The 23,550-nt window shown below is 38.7% G+C and overlaps 2 protein-coding genes across 10 annotated transcripts in view; one reads left to right on the forward strand and one right to left on the reverse strand.

Moving 5' to 3' along the window:
* Positions 1 to 15,203, reverse strand: part of LOC117830155 (breast cancer type 1 susceptibility protein homolog) — a 36,907-nt gene extending 21,704 nt beyond the window's left edge. For 4 of the 7 annotated variants that reach the window (XM_034708138.1, XM_034708137.1, XM_034708133.1 and 1 more), the window contains exons 1-13: positions 15,111 to 15,203; positions 13,620 to 13,707; positions 13,472 to 13,525; positions 12,226 to 12,306; positions 12,032 to 12,120; positions 11,067 to 11,103; positions 10,845 to 10,969; positions 8,056 to 10,686; positions 7,800 to 7,873; positions 6,263 to 6,386; positions 5,720 to 5,777; positions 853 to 932; positions 336 to 532 (exon numbers count right to left, since the gene is read on the reverse strand). In XM_034708138.1, coding sequence (XP_034564029.1) covers positions 336 to 532; positions 853 to 932; positions 5,720 to 5,777; positions 6,263 to 6,386; positions 7,800 to 7,873; positions 8,056 to 10,686; positions 10,845 to 10,969; positions 11,067 to 11,103; positions 12,032 to 12,120; positions 12,226 to 12,306; positions 13,472 to 13,525; positions 13,620 to 13,693 — 3,624 coding nt within the window. In that variant the 5' untranslated portion in view covers positions 13,694 to 13,707; positions 15,111 to 15,203. Of the gene's footprint in view, positions 1 to 335; positions 533 to 852; positions 933 to 5,719; positions 5,778 to 6,262; positions 6,387 to 7,799; positions 7,874 to 8,055; positions 10,687 to 10,844; positions 10,970 to 11,066; positions 11,104 to 12,031; positions 12,121 to 12,225; positions 12,307 to 13,471; positions 13,526 to 13,619; positions 13,721 to 15,110 lie in introns of all 7 variants that reach the window. The other 3 variants (XM_034708135.1, XM_034708134.1, XM_034708132.1) reach the window with 2 other exon arrangements.
* Positions 15,204 to 17,139: 1,936 nt separating this feature from the next.
* becn1 (beclin 1, autophagy related) lies at positions 17,140 to 23,511 on the forward strand. 3 transcript variants are annotated; one of them, XM_034708765.1, is made up of 12 exons: positions 17,140 to 17,208; positions 17,543 to 17,671; positions 18,263 to 18,327; positions 18,679 to 18,737; positions 18,851 to 18,941; positions 19,029 to 19,165; positions 19,247 to 19,441; positions 19,519 to 19,665; positions 19,895 to 20,044; positions 20,662 to 20,722; positions 20,821 to 20,963; positions 22,632 to 23,511. In XM_034708765.1, the coding sequence occupies exons 2-12, from the start codon at positions 17,545 to 17,547 to the stop codon at positions 22,798 to 22,800; spliced, it is 1,344 nt and encodes a 447-aa protein (XP_034564656.1). In that variant the 5' UTR covers positions 17,140 to 17,208; positions 17,543 to 17,544; the 3' UTR covers positions 22,801 to 23,511. The 3 variants fall into 3 exon arrangements, with proteins under 3 accessions (XP_034564656.1, XP_034564655.1, XP_034564654.1); XM_034708764.1 differs by having other exon boundaries at positions 17,167 to 17,363; XM_034708763.1 differs by having other exon boundaries at positions 17,167 to 17,310.
* Positions 23,512 to 23,550: the final 39 nt, after the last annotated feature.

Below are 23,550 nucleotides of genomic sequence, written 5' to 3' on the forward strand. Positions count from 1 at the left end.
CACGATGCGCTGGAGGTTCGTTCGGCAGGACGCAGTGCAGGCATCGTACCACACAGTGATGCTGCTGGTGAGAATGCTCTCGATGGTGCCTCTGTTGAAGGTGCGCATGATGGGGGCAGGGGCTCTAGCTTTCCTTAGCTTGCAGAGAAAGTAGAGGCGCTGACGTGCCTTCTTGGTCAGTGATGCGGTGTTGGTGATCCAGATGAGGTCTTCAGTGATGTGCACAGCAAGGAACTTGGTGCTGCTCACCCTCTCCACAGCAGCACCGAATAATACACCCAAGTATGAGAAGCATTTGAAAAAGACAATTATTGCGTGAATGGTTGAATGGTCACCTGTTCATTGGGGCCTAATCCAGACGACACTAGCACCATTGTAGCTTTACTGCTTTCTTTTGGAGGAGTGCTGTTTTCCTTGTCTTCTGACGGCGGGGCCTTGTTCTTTAATGTTTTGGTTGTTGAACTTGTAACAAGTGTCTTGGAGGCTCCAGCGCCTTTTGTAGTCGGCAATGTGTGCGAGGAGCGCTGTGCTGCTTTCGAGAAAGAAAAAAAACAAAAAAAACAAGAGTCATCACGGTGAAGGAGGAATTGAGCCAATTCTCTTTAGAAACACAAAAACATCATGTTTTGGTTACCTTTCAGAGTTGTGCATTTAATAGATAATAATTAACCCTGCCTTAGTCAAAAATGAAGACTATCTATTATAAACAACATGCTGAAAACAATGTCTAAAAATGTACATTTCTGCTCCCATGCCTCTGGAAGAATGACACGTGTTACATATTTCATAGAGAAACATAATTACACTGCACCATGTGTCACAATCCCTCCAACACTCCCCCAGCAGCCTTACTTATCTCTGCAGTGCTTCCATCCTGTAGGTTGCCCCCTTGGCCATTGCATGGTTGTGTGCTGTGCTCTGGATTAGCTCTCCTGCAGGTAAAGACATCAACTTTTGTACACTTGAAGAAAATGCTGTAGTAATGACTGCATGGATTTGCTAAAATAATCATCCTGTCAGTATGTGGGTAGATTAAGGCAGTTTATTACCCAGCTTCCTTACTCATCACCCAGCTGTTTTACATACTTTATTTCAGATTGGTCAGAACCCCATTGACAACATCTCGTCAATGGTAATTTATTCTGAATAGCGAAGGCACAAAGCAGATCATATGCATCATATCGTATCGATCCACGGAAAAGACTTACGGCACATTTTACTTCTGCCTATTGGCATTGAGGCAAAACAGTTCATTCTAAATTGATTAGCTTAACAACATGGATATTTTAATGGGCAATGGCAGCAGAGCTGGTGAGAGCATTTCTAGTATACTGATTAGGGTTGCAAAATTCTGGGAATTTTCAAAGTTGGAAACTTTCCATGGGAATAAACGGGAATAATCCAGGAATTTACTAAATTGAAGGTTGGCTCTTAATAGTGAACTTTAGTTGGGGAAAATATATTTTATCATAATTCTGACTAAAACAACCAGATTCCATGCAGTTGAATATCTATGCAGAGCCATCCTTAACAAGGCTGGACAGTGACACTGAAGAGAAAGAGTCGGAGTTGGATGTTGAGGAGGTGGACATGGAGGATGTTGATGAGATGCAGGAAGAGAGAGAGAGAAATAGGCAGAGGCTAGGCTTGAGAAGCTTGAGGGAAGATGCTTCTTTATTTGCATGTTGAATGGGACTTTTTTGGAGGGAGAGGGGCTCTTTTCATTTAACATTTTGAATGGGACTTTGTTGGGATGGTATTTTTGTTCATTTCTGAATGTGTTGGGTTGGGGGGATGAGTAATATTTAACTCAACATTCATGTTTTTGTTCTTCAATGAAAGAATTGATTGTTCAATAAAATATTTAACACTTGATAAAGTTCTACTTACAAATTTTTGGATGGATGTCTGCTTATAACAAAACAAATATTTATGCTTGGATATGATACCTTTCCATTAAATTACCCTCAATTCCCACTTAATTCCCATGGAAAGTTTCCAATTTAGGATATTTCCAAAATTCCCCAGCTTAACTTTCCATGGAAATTTACCGGAAACTTTCCATGGAAATTTATCGGAAACTTTCCACCCCTTTGCAATCCTGTTTTTGATCCTATCAAATGTGAAAGTTACGGATACTGGATAGTTTTAAAGCATGTAATCAAAAGTATCAAAATTGTTGTATTTTTCTTACTCACTGCAATGAATTCAGATTTTTGTGCTGTGTTTAAAGCAAACGCCTGTAATAACAATATGAAGAAAGGGATTTTTAATGTGCAACCATAGACAGAAGTGAGACTACAGTGATTTTGACCATTGAGAATCTGATCGGATCATTCTTGAGTTTGAGTTGACATTTATATCAAATATGAAGATGTTCTTTCTGGCGGTGGAGACATAATCAAACAATGAAAAACTAAAAACTGTTCTGTTCTCTCTGACAGCGCTGTGATGTTGTGGGAAGATAGAAGATTTACCAGAATTCAGAAACCTTGAATTAACAATGAACTTTATCATCAATCGTGTATATGATATTTAATACTCGTTTGACTGAAGATGTTGAAGTAATTTTTTCCTTTGTTTTATTTTCACTTAATTTCTCCCCTCAGAGCTTCCTGAAACAGTGGCAGCGAGCAGACACTTAAATGACCTGCACTTAAGTAATAATGGCTCATTGAAAACTTGTCAGTGCTAACTACTCTCTCCAACTTCTCCACTTTCCTCATGAAGCATATGCTTTTTAATTCAGAAGTTGTATCACTAAAACCCTCTGTGCTTTCATCTGTTGTCTTTTTCCATTTCTCCCTCTCTCTTGCCTGGAGGAGTGCACTTAGAACCCTGCGAGGCGAGAGGCTGGGGGGGGGGCGCAGTCAAGCAGGAGAGATAAATTACTGTGGCAACACAAGTTTCCCCTCTAAGTGCTCTAAACTGACATCGAAGATGCAGCCTGTAATGACTTTCTTATTCTCTTCAGCATAAGCAGATTCTGGGTTCATTAGTGAGATTATCCGCCTGTCCTCCAGATGCATCACCCTCTGAGAACCCCCCCCACACACACACACACACACACACACATACACACATACACACATATACACACACACACACACACACATACACACATACACACACACACACACACACACACACACACACACACACACACACACACACACACACACACACACACACACACACACACACACACACACACACACACACACACTTTCTACTTCAGTTACAGACTCAAAGAGACCAATTACACACCACTTGCTCCAGTTATTGTTCCGCTTAATATACAGCTCCATTTAAGATGTATTAACTATGTATACAGGCCTCTGAGGAGAGAAATGTAACACACTGAGGCAGATATTAATTCATTCCATTTGTTATCAACATCAGGTGGGACTGTAAGGATTGCTGACTGGCCTAGTGACCTTTAAAAAACCCGGTCTGCTAGCCAGGCCGGCTGTTGGCCTTATTAGGGGTGTGTCCAGACTTTCTTTTACTGAGGTAGCCCAACTGAGGCGCTGACTTATACAGGGATGGCAAGAGGTATGTAGACACTAGGGGTGAGCATAGACAAGAACCTCACCATACGATACCCAACACGATACTTGGGTCACGATACGATAGTATCATGATATATCACGATATCACAATATTGTGAAATATTGCGATATTCTACATTCTACATACACAGTAAACTAAGAAAAAAATAGAGATGCTGTGTAATTCACACAATATTACTCAAAATTGAAAGGATAAATTAAGTCAAAACTATTTGATTGAAAACAACATTTCCACTTAAATACTGAAGTCGTATTTTATTTCCAACTTGGCTTAAAATGTGAATTTTTCCCTAAAAATCGACATTAAGAGTTGAAATATTGATATTAGGTCAAAGTATCGCGATATATTGCTGTATCGATATTTTTTCACACCTCTAGTAAGCACACACATAATTGACATAAATTGACTGTTTAATGACTTAAAAAGAATATGGGTAAATTCACAATTTAAAGTACTTCAAAAAATATTTTGAACAGTGCAGCAGTTTGCTACAACTTCCAATCCAAATAGTTAATTTCTACAGAGGTCCTGCCTTTGACTGTCAGTAATAGTTTAGGATTTTAGAGTGGCAGCTAGACTGGCCGATCAAAATTTAAGACTGGCCCATGCAACCCTTAACCACCTCGCTCAACACCCCTCTTCCTATCTCTACCTATTCCACCTATTATTTTGTTTAAATATGACATCATATATTACATTATGTGCAATGATTGGGTCCTGAATATTCCTACATAAATACAAAACTCACATGACCATGAAAGGACACGTCTCAAGTACAAATCTCCCCTATTCCCACATTATCTGATGAATCAGTTCAGAGAGCTGCCAGGCCACTGTTCTCTAGGAATGAATGTAGAACTGGTTTTAAACTGTTCTCCAATACCAGAGCATCACTCAGCTGTGACATCATCTACTTTAATCATCCCTGCTTTCTACAAACCATGACTTCATGTTTAGAAGGTTAGACTGAGGTGAAGAAGGCGGTGTTTAGTCATAGTTCAGCTCTGGTTGGAAACTATGGGGATTGTTTCAGTGAGTTTTCCCCACTAGAGAGGCTGTGAGGCAGACATGTACCTCTGAGTGGACTATTGCTGTGCTTTTTCTTGTAAAGGACACATCATGAGTTAATTTACTGTATATTTGCATGTTTTGCTTTTAACTCAGTGTTGATTTTGACCTATTCATTCATCAATTGATTCTTTGGAGATGTTCCAATCAATTGCTATAAATAACTTTCCCACCCCTACACATTTACCTGCACGGTTTATTTGTAGAATGGGGTAGATCGGCACTTTCCATTGATCATGGAAGACCCCACAACCATAGACTGTTTAAAATATGGACGTAGTGTCCGTGACGTCACTCATCTGTTTCTGAAGCGCTGTTTTGAGGCCAATTGTCGTCGGCAGCCATATTGCTTCTGTCGAGCGAGTGTGACGTAAAGAGGTGGAGTTTGAGCCTCCTAGCCAACAGCTACAGTGTTCCCGCCTGTCAATCAAGTCAGCTGTGACTCATAATCTCTATATATTTGAAATTGCCGCGTTAGAAAAAAATTCATCCCTCTTCACAGTGTGAGCCGATCGAGAAATGAGCTATCCAGACTACACTCATCTTTTGTACCAGGCTGTAAACATGTTTATTTCTGCTGTAAAGATCGGCTTTTTCACATTCATGTGTATGTGACTTCCGATACTTCCGGAGCCAGCCTCAAGCGGATGCTCGATGAACTGCAGTTTTTAGCACTTCCGCATTGGACTCATATTTTTAGACCGAAGGTTGCCGCTTGCCTACAACAGACTTTAAAGTTGATATCCATTCCCTCTTTTGCAGAGTTTAAGACTTTGATCTCAGACCAATGTGTCTCAAATTTTCTATCTGTTTTAATCAATCTGTTATTTTGTGAATGATTGTGTGGTCTTGTTTGTTGTTTCTAATGTGCCTGTGATCTAGACAACATTGGAAATGAGGGAAAACTCAATGTCTTTTCATGAACAAATAAAGGTTTTGAATTGAATATGTATTTTAGCCTGTCAGCCAGGGAACTAATATCAATAGACAGTAAAACTCTTTCATCAAAAAACAAATTTCTCTGCAATAAAAACTTGCTGCAGTAGTGCCAAAAGTGAATTTCACCATGTCTACTTACTGGTCTAAACCTTGGTCTGTGTGCTGCTCACATACGAGGAGTCTTTGCGCATCTGGGTCTGGTGGCAAAAAAACATTAATGAGCACATAAAACTTGGACCAAGCTGAAGAAGAAAAGGAAGGAACAGAGTACATTTTCTTTCGCCCCTTTCAGATTGCCACTTGAAAGTTCAATATTTATGCCCCTGTAATGCCTGGCCTCCATCATGAGAGACATGATCTTTAGACTAAGTGGTCTCACCACTGTAGCAGCAGGTTGTAACAGAGGCGTGTTAAATGGGCTGTTACAGGCTTGCGATATGGAAAGAGCTTTTGAGTCACACATTTTCGCATATAAGATTTGACCACAAGATAAACTTTCTTACTCAGTGCTTCACATATCAGGCTGGTATTGTGACATTAACTTGACTATTACTGGTCTGCAAATGGTAAATACAATGCCGTTACAATTTCCTGCTGCTCAAGCTGACATCTTTAAATTTCAGTTCAGAGCGCAATCACATTCAGAAACATTCAAAACATATTATAAGTCTCGTCCACTTACTTTGGGTTTTGCTGCTCTGATGGCCTTCCCGAGCAGGACTGCCTTCTTTCTCCTGCAGGACCTCCGACACCAGAGCCATCAACTTCTCCAGCCGCACCAGCTCCTTCTGCATTTCTAGCTTTTGCTGGAAGTGGAGGAAACATTTTAAATAGAAACTGAAGAGGAAACAATGAACAGCATGCAGTATTTACTATAACAAAAAGAGCTGAAGGGACATCTGACTAATATAAACAATAACAGCTTCAATCAGTGAGAGGTGAGATGCTTTATGCCATGAGTCACTTGTATTCCAGTGTCCAGAATACAAGGCAGAATAAAAGATGATTTTATAACATTTTAAAAGTGTAAACATCTTTTGTATCTGCTGCTTGTTTCCATAAACAGAATCTATCAGTTTGAAATGATTTGAATGCTTCACTGGGCTAATACTTTGAAATTCAACCCTTTGAGTTTACTGCTCAAGTAAGTGCATTGATTATTTATACAGACACACAGCACAATAACACCAAACCTCTGTGTTCTCTGATGTTTTTAATCCTGGGCTCTTTCTAAACCCCAGGGCGAGAAACTTGAACTCCCAGTCAAATACAGTCGACAGATAAAAGTGAGAGCGCGGGAAGATGGATGAGGTAGAAAACAAGAATCATCTCCTAGGCGGCATTTCCTCTAACGTAAATGAAATGCAATTTAGAAAGCTGCTGAGGGGGACATTTTTTACTGAGCGAGGTAGTCTGTCATCCAGGAAGCTGACAGCTTGGTTTGGGCGGAATGCGTGGCTGCCCTCTCTGGGGCGTAACGTGACAGTGCAGCAGTGGGAGCACTGCGCAGGCAGGTAGTGCAGAACGGGCAAAGACATGGCCTTAAAAATGTATGTGCTTAAACAAGCCTCTCAGGGGCTTGATGAATGTTAGAGGAAGTGTGGTACATCTATGGCAGATCATTTTCATGTGCTTTGGGCCTGCCCTCTCATCCGTTCTTACTGGGAAGAGCTGGCAAATTGAATCTTTGTAAAATGCAGAATGGTCTTGAGTCTCAGGACGGGTATCTTTACAAAATCATCTTGGCTGCAAGCAAAAAAGCCATCACACACAAGTGGATGCAGACAAACCCACCAACAAAGGACGACCGGACTGCAATTGTAAACGAAATTTATTCCATGGAAAAACTCACCTTCTTCCTAAGACTACGAGCTGATGACTGTGAAATACTGGAAAAAAATGGAACTCATACTCTAGAGTTTGTAACCCTTCATCTGTGTAGATGATATATATTATTTTGTACTATTGAATGGCCTGGAACAACCTCCCTTTATCTTATTATTTATTTTTAATTGTATTTAAATGTATTTCTATTTTCCCTTTAGTAAACCTTAAATTGAGATAAAAATAAAGTTGAAAAAAAAAGTATGTCCTCGGTATAATGAAAAACCCAATCACTTGTTCTAAAATATGGTTTGTGCACAACATTTTCCCTAACGTGATGCATTTATAAAGACACGTTTAAAAATGGAGGGCAAGTGCAATATAATCATATTTACCTGTGTTACAAGGACTTCACTCGAAAACTGTGATGATTCCACAGAAACATTGAGATCATTTACTGGGACATCACCTGCACAAAAAAAAAGTCATATTGTTTTGTGTCTCACTGCTTGAATTTCAGGAAACAAAAAAGAAACAAAAGAGTGGTGTATTGGTAAGAAAACTGAGGATTTGCATGGCTTAGAGCACAATTTGCAAACAGTTTCTTTGTAACCATCTCTCCTTTTTTCTCGCTACTGACAATGAACTCACATTCCTCTGGCGTGCCGAACAAATCCTCCGATCCTTGGCTGGAGTTAACAAAATCACATCTGGGGCTTTCTGGTGGATTAATCACCAGATTTGCTCCATCAGCTGCAACTTCCTCGCTTCTGTAAGCTTCATTTGTGTCCTTGGTCCCAGCACAGGGCGGAGCTGATGTTCCTAAAATATCCTTTAGAGTTGGCAATTCCTCTTCACTGCAATCTGACTCGGATGAAGACTCCAGCTTATGGGTCCTTTTCCTCTTCCCGCTCTTGATGGAGGAATGGAGGCTAAGTTCGCCACTACCATCGTTTGTTGTCTTTGCCTCATGGCCAGTTTGAGCCACTGGTGGTATGAGGCCATCAGGAGTCAAAGAGGACTCTGTGTTCAAGAAATGTTCTACAGTATTGACTGTTTTTCTGTTTCTTGTAGTTAAACTGCTTCTCAAAATGCAATCTCTTGCTTTTCTGTCATTTCTTGTGGTATAATTATGCCGGTTCTCCGTGACTTGAGAATTACTTGAGGCTTCATTTATCTCATGTTCGACTGTCATGTAGCAGAGCCCTGAACCCACCACTTGTGGTTCAACAGAGAGACTCTGAGTTTCTGTTTCATGCTTTGACACTTTATTGGGAGAAAGTGCACTACTGATACTATTCATGGAGGCAAAGCTGCCCCCCTCATTGTCCTGTCCTGAGCAAGCACTTTCAGGGACTGATGCCTTTACCATCACCTGATCTCTCCTTCTTGTCACACCGGGTGAGTTAGATGGTGGGATCATATCACTATAACACAGGTTTTCATTGTCTCTTGATGCTTCTTGTTTGGCGAGTTCAGTTGTCTTTGCAGCATTTAGATTTTCTGCTGATTCAACACCTGAACAAACACTCTTCTTCTCCTCGGATTTCCGACCAAAAGCAGTTTCTTGCTCCAAACTGCGGCTTCTTTTCACCTCCGGACCACCAAGATGAAACGACTTCCTTTTTGTGGCTTTGAAACTCCTGAGAAGTTGCTCGGTGTCCACTTCACTATCATTCTTATCATCCTCAAATTCAGCTCCAGTACATTTAGCCACAAAAGCTGAGGACTCCAACGGGACATTGTTTGGAAAATGACTTGTTTTGTTGCCCATGTCCGGAGTTGGATAAACCACAGATGCTTCATTTGGACTTGTAGAACTTGGAACCACATGGACGTAACAAGCAGCGCTACTTTCCAACACAGTTTCGGCATTTGGCACTTCTTCTGCTGGTCCCAAATCAGAAATCCTCTCGCTCAACTCCATGTTTTCTATCCCATCTGTATCTTCATCGTAGATACATCCATTTTTTCCAGCCCCCTCTGTGATGTTTGGATTGTTAGGCAATTCAGTGTTATCCAATGCTAGGCCTTTTGCATCATTGCTCTGTTTTTCAGGAACATTAGATTTCAAGTTTGCTCTCTTGTTCCTTTCTTGGACTTCCTCAGTGAAAACTTGAAGTCTTCTACTTTTCCTGGTGCTCCTTCTGAAAGGTACTTCTTGGTCCTCGCTGCTTGGGTAATTCTCAATATAAACTTGAACTTCCTGTGGTCTTGGTCTTGTTATTGGACTGGTGTCTCCATTCTGAACTTCAACCAGATCAAGAGGTTTTGGCCCCCTAGCGGGCTTGCCATGTTTTTTCCTCTTGCTGGTTTTCTTTTGCTCTGCGATTTCTAGCTTGTCTTGCTCTTGTAAATCACTGTCAACCTGCTGCACAGTGTTACGAGTTATTTTCTTTGACTCTATTTCTGATTCCTGTTGTCCCGTTTCAGCCACAAGACAGGGAACCTCGTCTTTGCTGTCATTTTGGTTACCCTCTGGCAATTTTTCCCCGAGTTTGTTTGAATCACGTTTTTTATTTACAACCTCTGTAAGTTCTGTTTCCTTGAAAAAGTCACTGCTGGTGTCATTAAATTCTTCTGTCATTTGATGCTCTTTCCCAGTATTACTTTCTATCAGTTCTTCTGAGCCAGAATCAGGAGGGACTTGAGTTCTTTTTTGCCCTCTTTTGGGAACAGTTTCAGTTGACTCTGTGTCTTTAGTTGGTTCTGCAAAAAGATTTCGTGGAGAACTGGCCCTGTTCCCTTTGCGCTCTCGTTTGTACACGGCCCCAAACACCTGCTCTTCAAGTGCTTTAGCACGATCCTCTCTTCGGGCGCACACATCAATATTATGTTGCCTGACATCTATCGTTGATGTGGAAGAACAGCTGGCCGAGTCTTCCTCTTCCTCATCTGGCTTCTCAAACTCAAGACTCCCTTCAGTTGGAACTTTCATGAGCCATTCAGCAACCTTTTCTAGACTTTTCTTCTGTTTTGCTTCAAGAATCTTATCAGGCGAATCCTTTTTCTTATTCTTCTTTCTTGAAGGTTGTTGTTCAGTCTCATCTGTGATTATTGGACTACACACAGAGTCCTTTTCTAAATCAGGGGGCCCAGTTTTGCCTCTAGTTTGGTTTGTTGATTTTGTATTTTCTACAACTTCTGACATTTCTCTTTCAGCTGGTTCCAAATTATCTGTAACTAGTAGAGCCTCTCCAAGGCCACTGTCCAAGCCTTCGTTTTCTGTCGTCAAAGGACTCTGGTCTTCAAGATCCATTAGTCTTGCAAAATCATTTTGAGCTAAAGATGGAATAGAAATTCACAATAAATTAACAATAAACAGTAAATAAATCGAAGTGAATGGGATTTCATGTGACATATTAACACCAGCTTGTGTACCAACAGAAGCAAAACTACAATGCTTTTATAGTTTTTAGTTATTAGTTTGAAGGTTTTACCTGCTATAGTTGAGGAAAGAGTCTTTGGAAGATCATCACTATTTTCCACATGATCATTGTCAGTTCCAGCTGTTTTTCCAGATGACATATCATGACTATGCTCAGTCACTTCAGCATCTTTGACTCTGGTTAAAAACAAAGGGTAAAAATAAGGGGTGTCCCAGGACTTATGAAGAACAATTGTTAGTGTTATTCCTAGTGAGAGATGCTTGAATATCTTACCTGCCTTGTTCCTTTTCCTTGGACATTCCGGAAAAGTCTGAAAACATAAAATCAAATATTTATATAACGTGATGTTATGTGTGCTAATTTTTCTAGGCTTCCAAGTCTATTTTACAATATTTCTCAACTGCTAAAACACTAAACCCTATTGTCTGAACCAAATTCCTTAGCAGTCTGAACTCGTGTATTGAATCAATTACTCTTTTGGCAAAACCAAACTCTTTTGGCACTTTTCACCTGGTTAGACACAACTTGCAAACACATTCTCAATCACTAAAACACATTATGCACTGTGATGCACTTGTGTTGCATAATGGTAAGCACAGGTAGCAAAAGTTAAACACATTTGAAGCACAGGTGTCACGGCTTAAACACAACCACTCAAAACTGATCACACTTGTGTCTAATGATGTAAGGAAACCAGTATAAGCCAGTTCAAAGAGCACTGGTTGTTGAAGGTTTTACAATGGAAAGAAGTAATCTTAGAGGCAGAGGAAGAGTGTGTGAGAGGAAGAGAAGGGGAGCGAAATTGAGAAAGACAAAGAACAGTAACTTCTGATGAAATCTGAGCTACTGTAATAGACCATGTTCTTCTCATTTATATTTGTGTTTACTTTATTTTTACTGTATACAGGTGCTACATTCAAAGAGGATTTTTTTTTTTGCAAAATTCATTTAGCCTCCTGTGAACAATAAACATTATTTCTACAGCTTTATGTCCTGAGCATTGTGTTTTCAGATGTTTGATGTAGTGTGTAATGACTGCTCAGTATTGTTTTAATTTTGATTGACTCAGGGTATGATCTGACAACATTGTTTGGTTTTGCAGGAAGAGTCAGAGGTTTGGTGAATGTAGTTTGAAAATTGGGTTTTGTGCTTATAGTGTTGAAAAAAGTGTGGTGGATGTCAAGAAATGTGTTTCAGCAAATGAGAAATACTGTAAAAAGTACATGATATAGTCTCACAGTTTGTGCCTGTGTCGTGTTCGTACGCCTGTATCATATCCTGTAATCCTCCTACAAGCTTCTGAAACCCTGGATTCTCCTGCAAGCTCCTGCACAGGTAATGAAAAAAAAAAGAGCGTTAAATAATTTAAATATTAAAATTTATTGAATTGCTTTCCTTTTTAAATGTCTGTTATATGTCCTTATTGTCCAACCTTTTAGTGATCTTGGCTTTACATACAGGACAGTTTGTGGTGTTCCGTTTGGTGTTGTCCAAAAGTTTCATCATACAGAATCTGATAAAGCAAAACATGTAAATTGTCAATACATTTATGTGTTAACTATATCAAAGTAAGTGGTTGACTAATTTTTGTTTCTCAGGGCCTAAACCGATACCAGTTATAAGAAGTTCATTTGGAAGATTAAAAAGATCCAACATAAAAACTTTGTTAAAAGCCATTAGCAAATGTTTTTATCAAAACTCAAACTTTCAACATTATATACAGGAGTAACTGGTTCACCAGTTACACTTACAATACAGTTATGTCACACATTCCTAGTAATGTCTAGCCAATTAGATCCTGTTGTGGGCGGGACATTAGAGGACTCAGAAGAGCTGAAGTAGCGCATTTTGAATGAATTCATTGTATCAGTGATCTGTAAAATAAAATGCTGATAATAATAATCAGCCAAATGTCGAATATCAGTCCTTATAATCATCTCAGGCCAATAATCGGTCAAACCTAGGGATGCACGATATTAGATTTTTTGCCGATATCCGATATTTTAAAACTCATTTCGCCGATTAGCGATACCAATATTTTTTTTCCACACACCTAATTGCAGAGATCATCAATTCTCTTCTGTATTGGAATTAGTGTACAGTATTATGGTGATACTCTTATCACATTTGTTATGTAATATTCATTGCTTGTGCAAAATAAGAAAAATACTTAATACTTAAAACTGCATATTTATTTATGACAATTGCTTTCAAACAAAATTCATACAAAAAGATACATCCTACTTAAAACTTGGATGATGCTCTCCCTGAGAAAATCATAACAAAACTCACAAGCAGAGCAAATTTGGCCAATTTCACATTTGCCTTAGTAAGTAAACCTAACCTCTGTTCACAGGGAACATGTGAAAAGTGCAACTGTACAGCAATTAAACTCAAATTAAATAAAATGGTTTACTCTTTGACAGTAAATGTGCCTAAATTAGTCAGCTACATGCAACTTACAGACTGCTGCTTAAATTCAAATTTAACTTAAAACATGAGCCCAACATGTGTACAGAAGCCCATTATCTTATCGGTTAATTATATCAGCAGATATCGGCGTATTATGTCCGATAATTCATTTTAAAGCCAATATCGGCCAACCGATAATATAGTGCATTCCTAGTTAAAACCTAAACCAAAACATTATTTATATTACATAGTGAAACATTACTTACTTGCAAAACTGATGGTCACACTTTGTAGATACAGGGGTAGTCATCAAATCCAGGCTACAGATGAAAGAATGTATAAAGTAAGTAAACAGGTGACAAACTTAATCTCTAAATTCACCAAAATAGCTTTATCTAGATGATTTGAACTTACCAAATGGGACACTGAAGAGTCTCCCAAAGGACTGAAATACCTTTTTTGACATCTGTGACAGTTGGAGTGTTCATGGTGATTTCTGTTCCTGTTAGACACAACTATACAGTGACTTGATGTTTGTAGTTTCAGACTACCAGTATTATGGAAAATAGAACTTATATTATTTTTCCACTTTTAACTTTTTTTATTGAGTTTTCCATAGACTTAATCATGATACATTTTGCTTGCAGCATACATTGATGGTGAACTCATTCAAAAAAAAAAAACATAGAACAGCTGCAGTACTAAAGGTTGCCATTCCCCTTCCATGCCCCAACCCATCCCACCCCTTCCCACCCCAGCCCTCCCTTCAACCCCACATCCCAGATTTTACAGAATGTGTAAGTAAGCAAAAGGGGAAATAAGATAATTCATTAGTAAAAATATAAATAACAATAATAAATAAGTAAACATACACACACAAAATATATTATAATAATATTATGAATAATATTAATAATAATAATAATAATAATAATAATAATAATAATAATAATAATAAATAAAAACGTTAAATTGGATTTTGATTTTAAATTGGAAAAGGAAGAGAAAATAAGTAAATAAAATTTTAAAATTATAAATTCTTCTACTCTGCTATTGTTCATTTCTATTCAGAGGGACTTGTGAGCTGCCATAATAATTAAAAAGGGTGTCCAAGTCTTAATAAAATTGTGTAAGGAACCATTTAAGGTATATTTTATGTTTTCAAGTTTAAAAAAATGCATGGTTTCTGTAATCCATCTGGTGAAGCTGGGTAAACTTATATTACTTTTAAAGAACACATAACAGCATAGATACAGAACGTCAGTGTATAAAGATATAGACAGTTCCGTATTTTTAATAACAGCAGTAAAAAGGACTGTAAATTGGATAAAAAGAGCTTTGAATTGGAAGAATTTATTTTTTGGTACAACAACATTACTGCTACAAAGACTCCATGCTGTAAAATTATGACAATAGCATAGCGGTTTGAACTTTGATCTGGTCACCTTTTCTGTAACCTTTTGTTATCCAAGTAGTCAATTTTACTGCGGTATCTACAGATAGATAAGACATCAATGGCGTTTAGGGTATATTAAATGATCAAAGGATAGAGAAAAAACACGATCTGTGAATCCTACAGTTATGTTACGCTCCATGACGTTTTAATGGTGCACGTGCGATGAAAAGTAAAATACACATTAGTGAGATTTAAGTCAAACATATTACTTTCTGGCAGTATTCAGTTGGTGTAATGTGATCGAACGGGAGGTTTACACTTCGACTTGCTAGCTGCTATGATTTGTTTTGAGAGGTTACACAACTCACTAACCCAGCACCCCACAACTTTAGAGATCAGGACAACTGACATGAAGAGATCCGCAGACCCGTACGTGACACTGACAGCAACTTGCACATTTTCAAAAGCCCACTGCCTCATTCTAAAAACATATATAAGCGTAGATTTACCTTGTTTTGTTACAGTGTGTGATCCACGGCATATCCGCTTCAGTTTTCCCGCAACTATTTTCTTCTTCTGCTTTTGTTGAGCAGTATTTGCATTTGATTTCACAGCGCCCCCTGCTATGAAGGTCAAATTACGCACTGCACAGGAGTGCGCTTGATAAATGAACCTTAAAAAAATAATTGTACTATGAACAGTGGTGGAAGAAGTATACAGATACAAGTGAAAGTTGCTCTGTCAGATTATTACTAAAATACTTCAGTAGTCAAAGTACTTCTTAAAAAATCTTAAAACGTTGTATTTCACAATACATAAGTGCAGTAAAGAATACATAGGAGTTCATTCTATTACATTATGTTTATTTAGAAAATATTACCTGATATCTCTAAAAACTATACCATGGAATAAAAACAGAAACTAAGTGACGTCCAAGCTCAGACAACTTAGTTTGAAATGTTCATCTGGAATGAAACAAATGTTACGTAGCTCAACACACTTTCTCAGGTTGGACTGTGAACTTTTGTATGTTTGGGCAGAGTGGGAAACAGGGAGAACATTTCAAATTATATGTATCAATCTTCATTTCAAAAACCTCTAACACAGGCTGAAGATATGGCCATGGGTGCTCAGGTGGAGAATTATAGACATCATTACCACCTCTAAATGAACTGCCTGATCTGAGGGAAATTTGCTCTGTTTGCTCCACGTTCAACCGTGGAGATATACAAGTACAACTAAACCACTGACTTCAAAGCAAAATTAGTGAGTAACTAGAGCACTGATAGAAATGTAGTGGAGTCTTAAGTACAATAATTGTCTTCTGAATGTACAAGAGTAAAAGTAATAAGTTCCCCCAAAAAATATTACTCAAGTACAGTACAGATACTCAGAAAATGTACTTAAGTCCAGTACTCAAGTAAATGTACTCTGTTACTGTCCACCACTGACTATGAAGTACAGAAGATTGATTGTAAACAAAGCAGGTAGTTCAAGTAAACATAAATTAATAGTAGCTGAATCGAAGTATTACTAACGGCCAAGACTCATACTCAGAAATACATGCATCCATACATGTATTTACCAGGTATTTACTCAATTTCCCCATGATAAAAAGTATTTTTCTGTCGGTTTTGGGACTTAATATCAGAATAACATAAGAAATACGAATGCTCCGAAATGAAAATCCCAAACAACCAAAGAAATAGGCTTAACCTAGGGCGGTGACCACCAGTTTTTTTCCTCTCCTGAATCACCAGACTTATCCAATTTTAATTTTTAAAAAAAGCAGGCTTGTTATCATAAGATAAATAGCTTAAATTAATCCATTACAATTGAACATCAACATTGGCATTCCTATTTCAATGTTATCATCTTCATTTCAATACATGGCAGTCACTGTGTGGCTTGGCAATATTTCTCTGTCTTCCCAGGTCACTGTTTATGATTCACACCGACAAACTATTCTGTCAATCTCACATCTGAATCCCACTGTGCTTTCTCATACTGTGTATGTTTTTTTAATAACCCGGTGCAATTTTATCTGTGCAATAACTTACATCACTATCTATTCATCAGATAGAAGTGTACATAGTGTGTATATATCTGTAATATTTTGCCCTATTGTATTTTGATTTATTTTATTCTATTTTATTTTATAATTACTATCAATATTGTTATCATATTTTTAACTATGTAAGAACATTGTTGTATTCCCCAGTCCCGTGTTGTAAGCTGCTGTAACAAAATAATTTCCCCCAATGGGGTATCAAATAAAGTATATCTTATCTTATCTTATCTCAACATAACAGGATAATACACGAGTTCCATCTAAGTGTGTAGTAAAATTTAAATTATTCCAAAATATTTTTTTGGCAGCTCTAATTTAATTTAATTTAATTTAATTTAATTTAATTTAATTTAATTTAATTTAATTTAATGTATCTTATTTATTTGATTTGATTTTTTTTTCTTTCGTACTCCTCATGTTTTGATCTGTATAAAAGTTTTGAGTGACACGGTGACACGAGGGGTTAGCTGACGTTTTGACCAAGACGTCACTTCCGCCATAAACAACAATACGGAAGTGGAAAGAGAAGTCCCGAGGTGCAAAATGCCACAGTCATGCTAAAAATATTAGATGTGATTCCTGTCAGAATGTACATGTCGGAATTATAATGCAAGATATTTGATTCTTCACAAACGCCAGTGAGTCGATCTGACGTATATTTGTGTTCGCTCTGGTTAGCCCAATAGCAAAGGTTAGCTTGCTAGCTGTGTGAGCTGAATATCAGTGTACAGTAAGATTTTCTTAGCTGTATTTTTTTATAGCCGTGGCTTCTAGACTGTAGAAAAACACAATCTTATACATGTAATATAAATATAGTGTAAGTATAAAAATATCCTGCATTAAATGTCTAACGTGTCTTCTTGTTGTTAGCGATGGAGGGCTCTAAATCCTCGAGCACAACCATGCAGGTCAGCTTCGTGTGTCAGCGCTGCTGCCAGCCACTCAAACTGGACACATCCTTCAATGTTCTGGACCGGGTGACGATCCAGGAGCTTATTGGTATGCATCACAGTAAGAATCAACAATCGGTGCTGTGAAATATTCGTGATGTCTGGGAGATGTGACGTTGCTGTGTTTATCATCGCTCCATATGTCATGTGGTTACTGTATAGGTGCATTTCGACTACTTTCCCCGGAACTAAAGGGTTCCTGTGCCCCCATAGTTGTCTGCGTTTCGACCGTGGGGCTGAAGTTCCGGGTATATTGTGCAAATCAGGCCAGTGACATATGGAGAAAAAAGATTATATTAAATAATATTTTGAAATCTTGATAAAAACTCAACTAGTTTGCATTCCCAGGAACTCCCTCTGTGTTTCAACAACTGTGTAAACTCCACAAACACTGTTACGTTCAACCAAAAGTCCCAGGACCTTTGAAAAGTACAACCCCCCAAAAAGGGGCTTTTCAGGGGGGGATTATCTACCCCTGAACAAAATTTAGACCCTGGTTCCTCTGGTCAAAACACACATAGTTCAGGGGTAAAGTCCCTAGTTCAGGGGTAAAGTCCCTAGTTCCGGGGTAAAGTTCTTAGTTCCTGGGTAAAGTTCCTGCGGTCGAAAAACGCCTTATGCTCCTCTGTCTTCTCCGCAGCTCCGTTGGTCACAGTGACACCCAGCAAACAGACTGACAGCACTGAGGGGCAGACGGCACCGGAGGTGAGTACAGCGGTCAAGAAAGATTAAGTGGTTAAAAAATTACAAATAGGGGTGGTAATCTCGGGATACGATATAATATCCTATATATCGTCCTCATTAATAATATAACGGTCAAGTGATACCGAAAATTGACAAATTGTGAGACAACCATTTAATGTGAATAAGCGTGAGATTGGTAATACGATGATTAGCAAGTTGTGGAAATACAGTGAAGTGATGTATGTTACAACACCAAACCCTTTTTTAGAGTCAGTGGAAAGAAAATGTTAACATAATGTGCATGGCTCAGAGACTTTAATGTTCCAGCTGATAAAATATGATATTTTTGACAGAATTCCATTTTTCTTTCAGGAGACCTTTGTAGAAAACAAGCAAGATGGAGTGTCAAGAAAATACATCCCTCCTGCACGGTGAGCATTAAAGTCCTTTCATTCAGGATACAGAACCTAATATAGTTCTACATTAGTCTAATTTTGTTCATCTTTGTTTAAGTATTGAATTAACTGCTGATATCGCCCTGCAGTATGATGTCAACAGAGAGCGCCAACAGTTTCACACTGATTGGAGAAGCATCAGATGGCGGTACCATGGAGAATCTTAGTCGTAGACTGAAGGTACATCTCACTTTTACAAAACAAAACTATAACAATTACGTCAGTTTGCTCCTATTAGTTATAATGATCTGATCCTGTCCCACACAGGTGACCAGTGACCTGTTCGACATCATGTCAGGCCAGACGGATGTTGACCACCCGCTGTGTGAGGAATGTACCGACACCCTGCTTGACCACCTGGATACGCAGCTCAACATCACAGAGAACGAATGCCAGAATTACAAGTGAGTGATTTTTCAGACTGTCAGAGTGCTGATTCCAGATGTTTATGTAATAACATCAACTGTATCCAAATGTCTTTTCAGGCAGTGTCTGGAGTTGCTGTCACACCTGCAGGTGGAGGAAGAGGAGACCCTTCTGGCAGAGCTGCAGCAGCTGAAGGAGGAAGAGGAGGCTCTGGTTCAGGAGCTGGAGGCTGTGGAGGAGCAAAGAGCAGCTGTGGCCCAGGACCTGGCAGAGAGCAGGATCCAGTCTCAGCAGCTGGACACGGAGGAGCTACAGTGAGTGATCCAGGAGTGTTGTTAAATGTTATTTTTTAGATGATGCAGCAGTATCAGCCCTGTCTTTGTGCTTAAAGGTACCAAAAGGAGTACAGCGAGTTTAAACGTCAGCAGCTGGAGCTGGATGATGAGCTGAAGAGTGTTGACAATCAGATGCGTTACTGCCAGATCCAGCTTGACCGTTTGAAAAAGACCAATGTCTTTAACGCCACATTTCATATCTGGTAGGCACACACACACACACACACACACACACACACACACACACACACACACACACACACACACACACACACAAAACACAAACACAAACACAAACACAAACACACATTGTTGTGTAAGAATAGATTATTTGTTTTTCTGTCAACCCATCAACCATAACTCATGAAATATTTAACATGGACAAAAATGAACATTTTCCTTTGGGTGAGAATCTGAGTCGTTTGTTTCTAGGCACAGTGGTCAGTTCGGTACCATCAACAACTTCCGTCTGGGTCGACTCCCCAGCGTGCCGGTGGAGTGGAATGAGATCAATGCAGCCTGGGGGCAAACAGTACTGCTGTTGCACGCTCTGGCAAACAAGATGGGGCTGCGTTTTCAGAGGTACATGCATATACACACATTTAAAGATCCCCTGCAGTATTTTCTATCCCTACAGGGTGAAAATGTGTTTTTCAATTAAGTCTATTAACAGTAAGAGTTTTTGGTCTTGATGATGTTGCTCGGGTTTCTTCCCCAGTGTGTTCTATACAGAGTGCCTTACAAAAGTATTCACCCCCCTTGAACTTTTACTCATTTTGTAACAAGCACAAACTAACATTTATTTTTTGGGATTTTATGTGATAGACCAACACAAAGAAGTGCATAATTGTGAAGTGGATGAAAATGATACATGTTGTATATACAAATCTGATACATGTTCAGATTTTTTACAAATAAAAAACATATGAATGCCACATTTTTAAGATTTTTATTTGCAAAAACTCTTTAACAACAGGCGTCATTTTCCTTCCACTTCACAGTTATGCGGTACTTTGGGTTGGTCTATCACACAAAATCCCAATAAAATAAATTTAAGTTTGTGCTTGTAACGTGAAAAATTGTGTAAAAGTTCAAGGGGGGTAAATACTTTTGCAAGGCACGGTATGTTTTCAGGACAGTGTTTCATGATTCTGCAAGTCACCATAAAAACCAAGCTAAAACACCACTTCTCTCTTCAGGTATCGTCTTGTCCCCTATGGAAACCACTCCTACTTAGAGTCTCTGACAGACAAGTCTAAGGTAACACAAGCAGTACCATCCATCCCACCTCCTCCATCATTACTCAAACACTCCTCTTGGCTTCAATCCTGCTTTCCTCCTGTCTCCTCTTTGTCCAGGAACTCCCTCTGTACTGCACAGGCGGCTTGAGGTTCTTCTGGGATAATAAATTCGACCACGCCATGGTGGCCTTCCTGGACTGTGTGCAGCAGTTCAAAGAGGAAGTGGAGAAAGGAGACACTGGCTTCTGCCTCCCTTACAGGTCAGAAACTCTCTGAGCTGCACCATTTGAACACTTTCCTTCATTCTGGTTGAGCAGGGTATCACTGCAGCCATTTAGGACGATGCTGTAAATATTGATGAAGCTTAAATGCAGTTTTCAAACCATTATGTCTAACAGACTCAAAGGGGGGTGCAGAATTGTCAATTTTGATTGTACTATTGAGCCAAATAAGGGACATTTGGGGCCACTTTGTCTTTATAACCCTGTAAATTATTAAAGCAGGACCTCCAGTAGAACATTTACCAAAACACTTAACAGTCAAACCTCAGAATCTATCCCACAATTTCAACTGCACTGCGGCTTCATTTTGAGGTGCATAATTATAAATCATCTATTAAATTATACAGACAGTACTGTATATCTATGAGTAAAACATGCACTGCAGTCTTTACTATACACCTTAGAGCTTCACATGATAAAGTGTTAAATAGACAGCTGTGATAAAATCCAGGATAAAGAGCAGAATGTGTTTTAATGGCACTGAAAAACTTAGCCCTTTTGATCCATCACCCAATTATTGACTCCCCGCACTCAGCAGGGGTATTGTTCCTTTTTGTTCACCAAAAAGAACAAAAACACATTGATCTATCGTCCACCATGTTTTAGACTCTAAAATTTACTTTGAACCATCAGGCCAAAATATCCTCTGGGCATAAGGGATAGTGTGTATAGATATAGGTTTTCTGAAAATTTTGGAATACAGGGGATTTTTCAATTGAAACTTTCTGGAATTTTCTTTTTTTTTTAACTTATATTTTATTTGCTTTTCTTGATGAGGTTACATCAAAATAAACACATTAAACAAACTTCGGTGTCTGTTAACAAACGTCAGTTTAGCCTCCTTTAAAATAGTCCATTCTCTTCAGACTTTTCGATGGGTTATAAAGTCAGTCCATTTTCCTTGGCCGGCAGATTGTTGAAGTCTTAAATTGTGTGTAAAGTTCACCATATCCTGTAGTTTTTCCACAATGTCCAACCAGTTTCTCTGGGTGGGTGGGTTCTCCTTACACCACTTTCTTGTTATCACTTTCTTTGATGCCAGTAGTAGTATTCCAACCAGATGCCTGTCTTTGCTTTGTATATTTTCTTGTGTCAAATTTCCCAGATACAGCAAAACTTTCTGGAATTTTCAATGGGAATTTTGGACTTTTTGGAACTTTTTTTAATTTTGGGAAAATTTGTATGGAAGTTTCTGGAAAACAGGATTTTTGAATGGAAACTTTCTGGAATTTCCAATGGAAATATTCAGTAAATGGAAATTTTAAACACAATTTTTAAAGAAAAGGACAAACTTGTAGGTTTTAATAAGCATTTCAACAACTTGCAGTCCACTGTAATTTTTTGTTTGAAGGCATGATAGTTTTATTGAAATGTAAGGGTTTTGTGTCGTTCAATTTTTTACCACAAGTACAGATTTTAATGAAGGTTAACGCACACAGACATGTGGTTGAAGAAAGAAACTAGAGAAGACAGAAAGAAAGCTGGACTACACAGCAACAAATCAGACAGTCAAACTTAAAGGGTTAAATTCGTAGGGACGAAGTGATGGGTCCGAAATTATGTCTTTGTGTCTTTGAGGTTATGATACTGGTAACATTACATGAACAAGCGTATATTAGTGTAACTCTTGCGTTCTCTGTGTCTCAGGATGGATGTGGAGAAAGGTAAGATCGAGGACACAGGAGGCAGCGGAGGCTCTTACTCCATAAAAACCCAATTCAACTCGGAGGAGCAGTGGACCAAAGCGCTCAAGTTCATGCTCACCAACCTGAAGTGGGGACTGGCCTGGGTCACTTCGCAGTTCTACAACAGATAAACCTGCTGGACATTAACTGTGGTCACTGGATGTCACTTAAATCTTATTTGGATACTTCGCCAAAGGAAAATGAATTATGTCTGAAACATTTTGCAAGATTTCAGACTAGATTGTATGTTTTGACGTTTATAAATGGGGGGTGTAGTTATAACTTTTTGGTGCAAAGTGGAGACTAGAAATTGTGGACATGAAAGACAGGCACAGGTTGCAATATCCCTAAAATTAAGAAGCAATAGATACCTGATTTTTAGTCTCTGTATTGTCTGCTTCACTAATAAGTACCTGAAAAGTTGTATTAGACTTTCTCCCCTAGAATGTAATTTAAAAGTAATCTTCACTAAATTCCGGTCAAACTATCACATTCACCGTTACCTTCTCCTGTTGCACTGCACACCTTTGAACTCACTGTGGAACTCTTTACAGTGAGAACGTTTCCTGTCCATGTCCAAAGTAAATAAGCTGTTCAACAATAATGTGACATTGTGGTCATTGTAGGATTTTAATACATTGACAGTTTGGTTTTCAACAGGAGTTTACCAGTATTTCATTAACCCTTACTGCAGTTATCACATGTGCAAGTTACAAACATGCTTTGTATAGATGCAGCTTCAATGTGCAAACTCTGCGCCATCACATGTGCTGGTTTGTTTTAAGATGTGGTGAATGCTGTCCGAATTTGAGTCAATAAACATTTTATGCTGTGAAAACAAAGTGTGGTGTGGCGAATTAAAGATACTGTGTATATTTGTC

This window comes from Notolabrus celidotus, chromosome 18 (genome assembly GCF_009762535.1).
Source record: "Notolabrus celidotus isolate fNotCel1 chromosome 18, fNotCel1.pri, whole genome shotgun sequence".
Taxonomy (NCBI): Eukaryota; Metazoa; Chordata; class Actinopteri; order Labriformes; family Labridae; genus Notolabrus; species Notolabrus celidotus.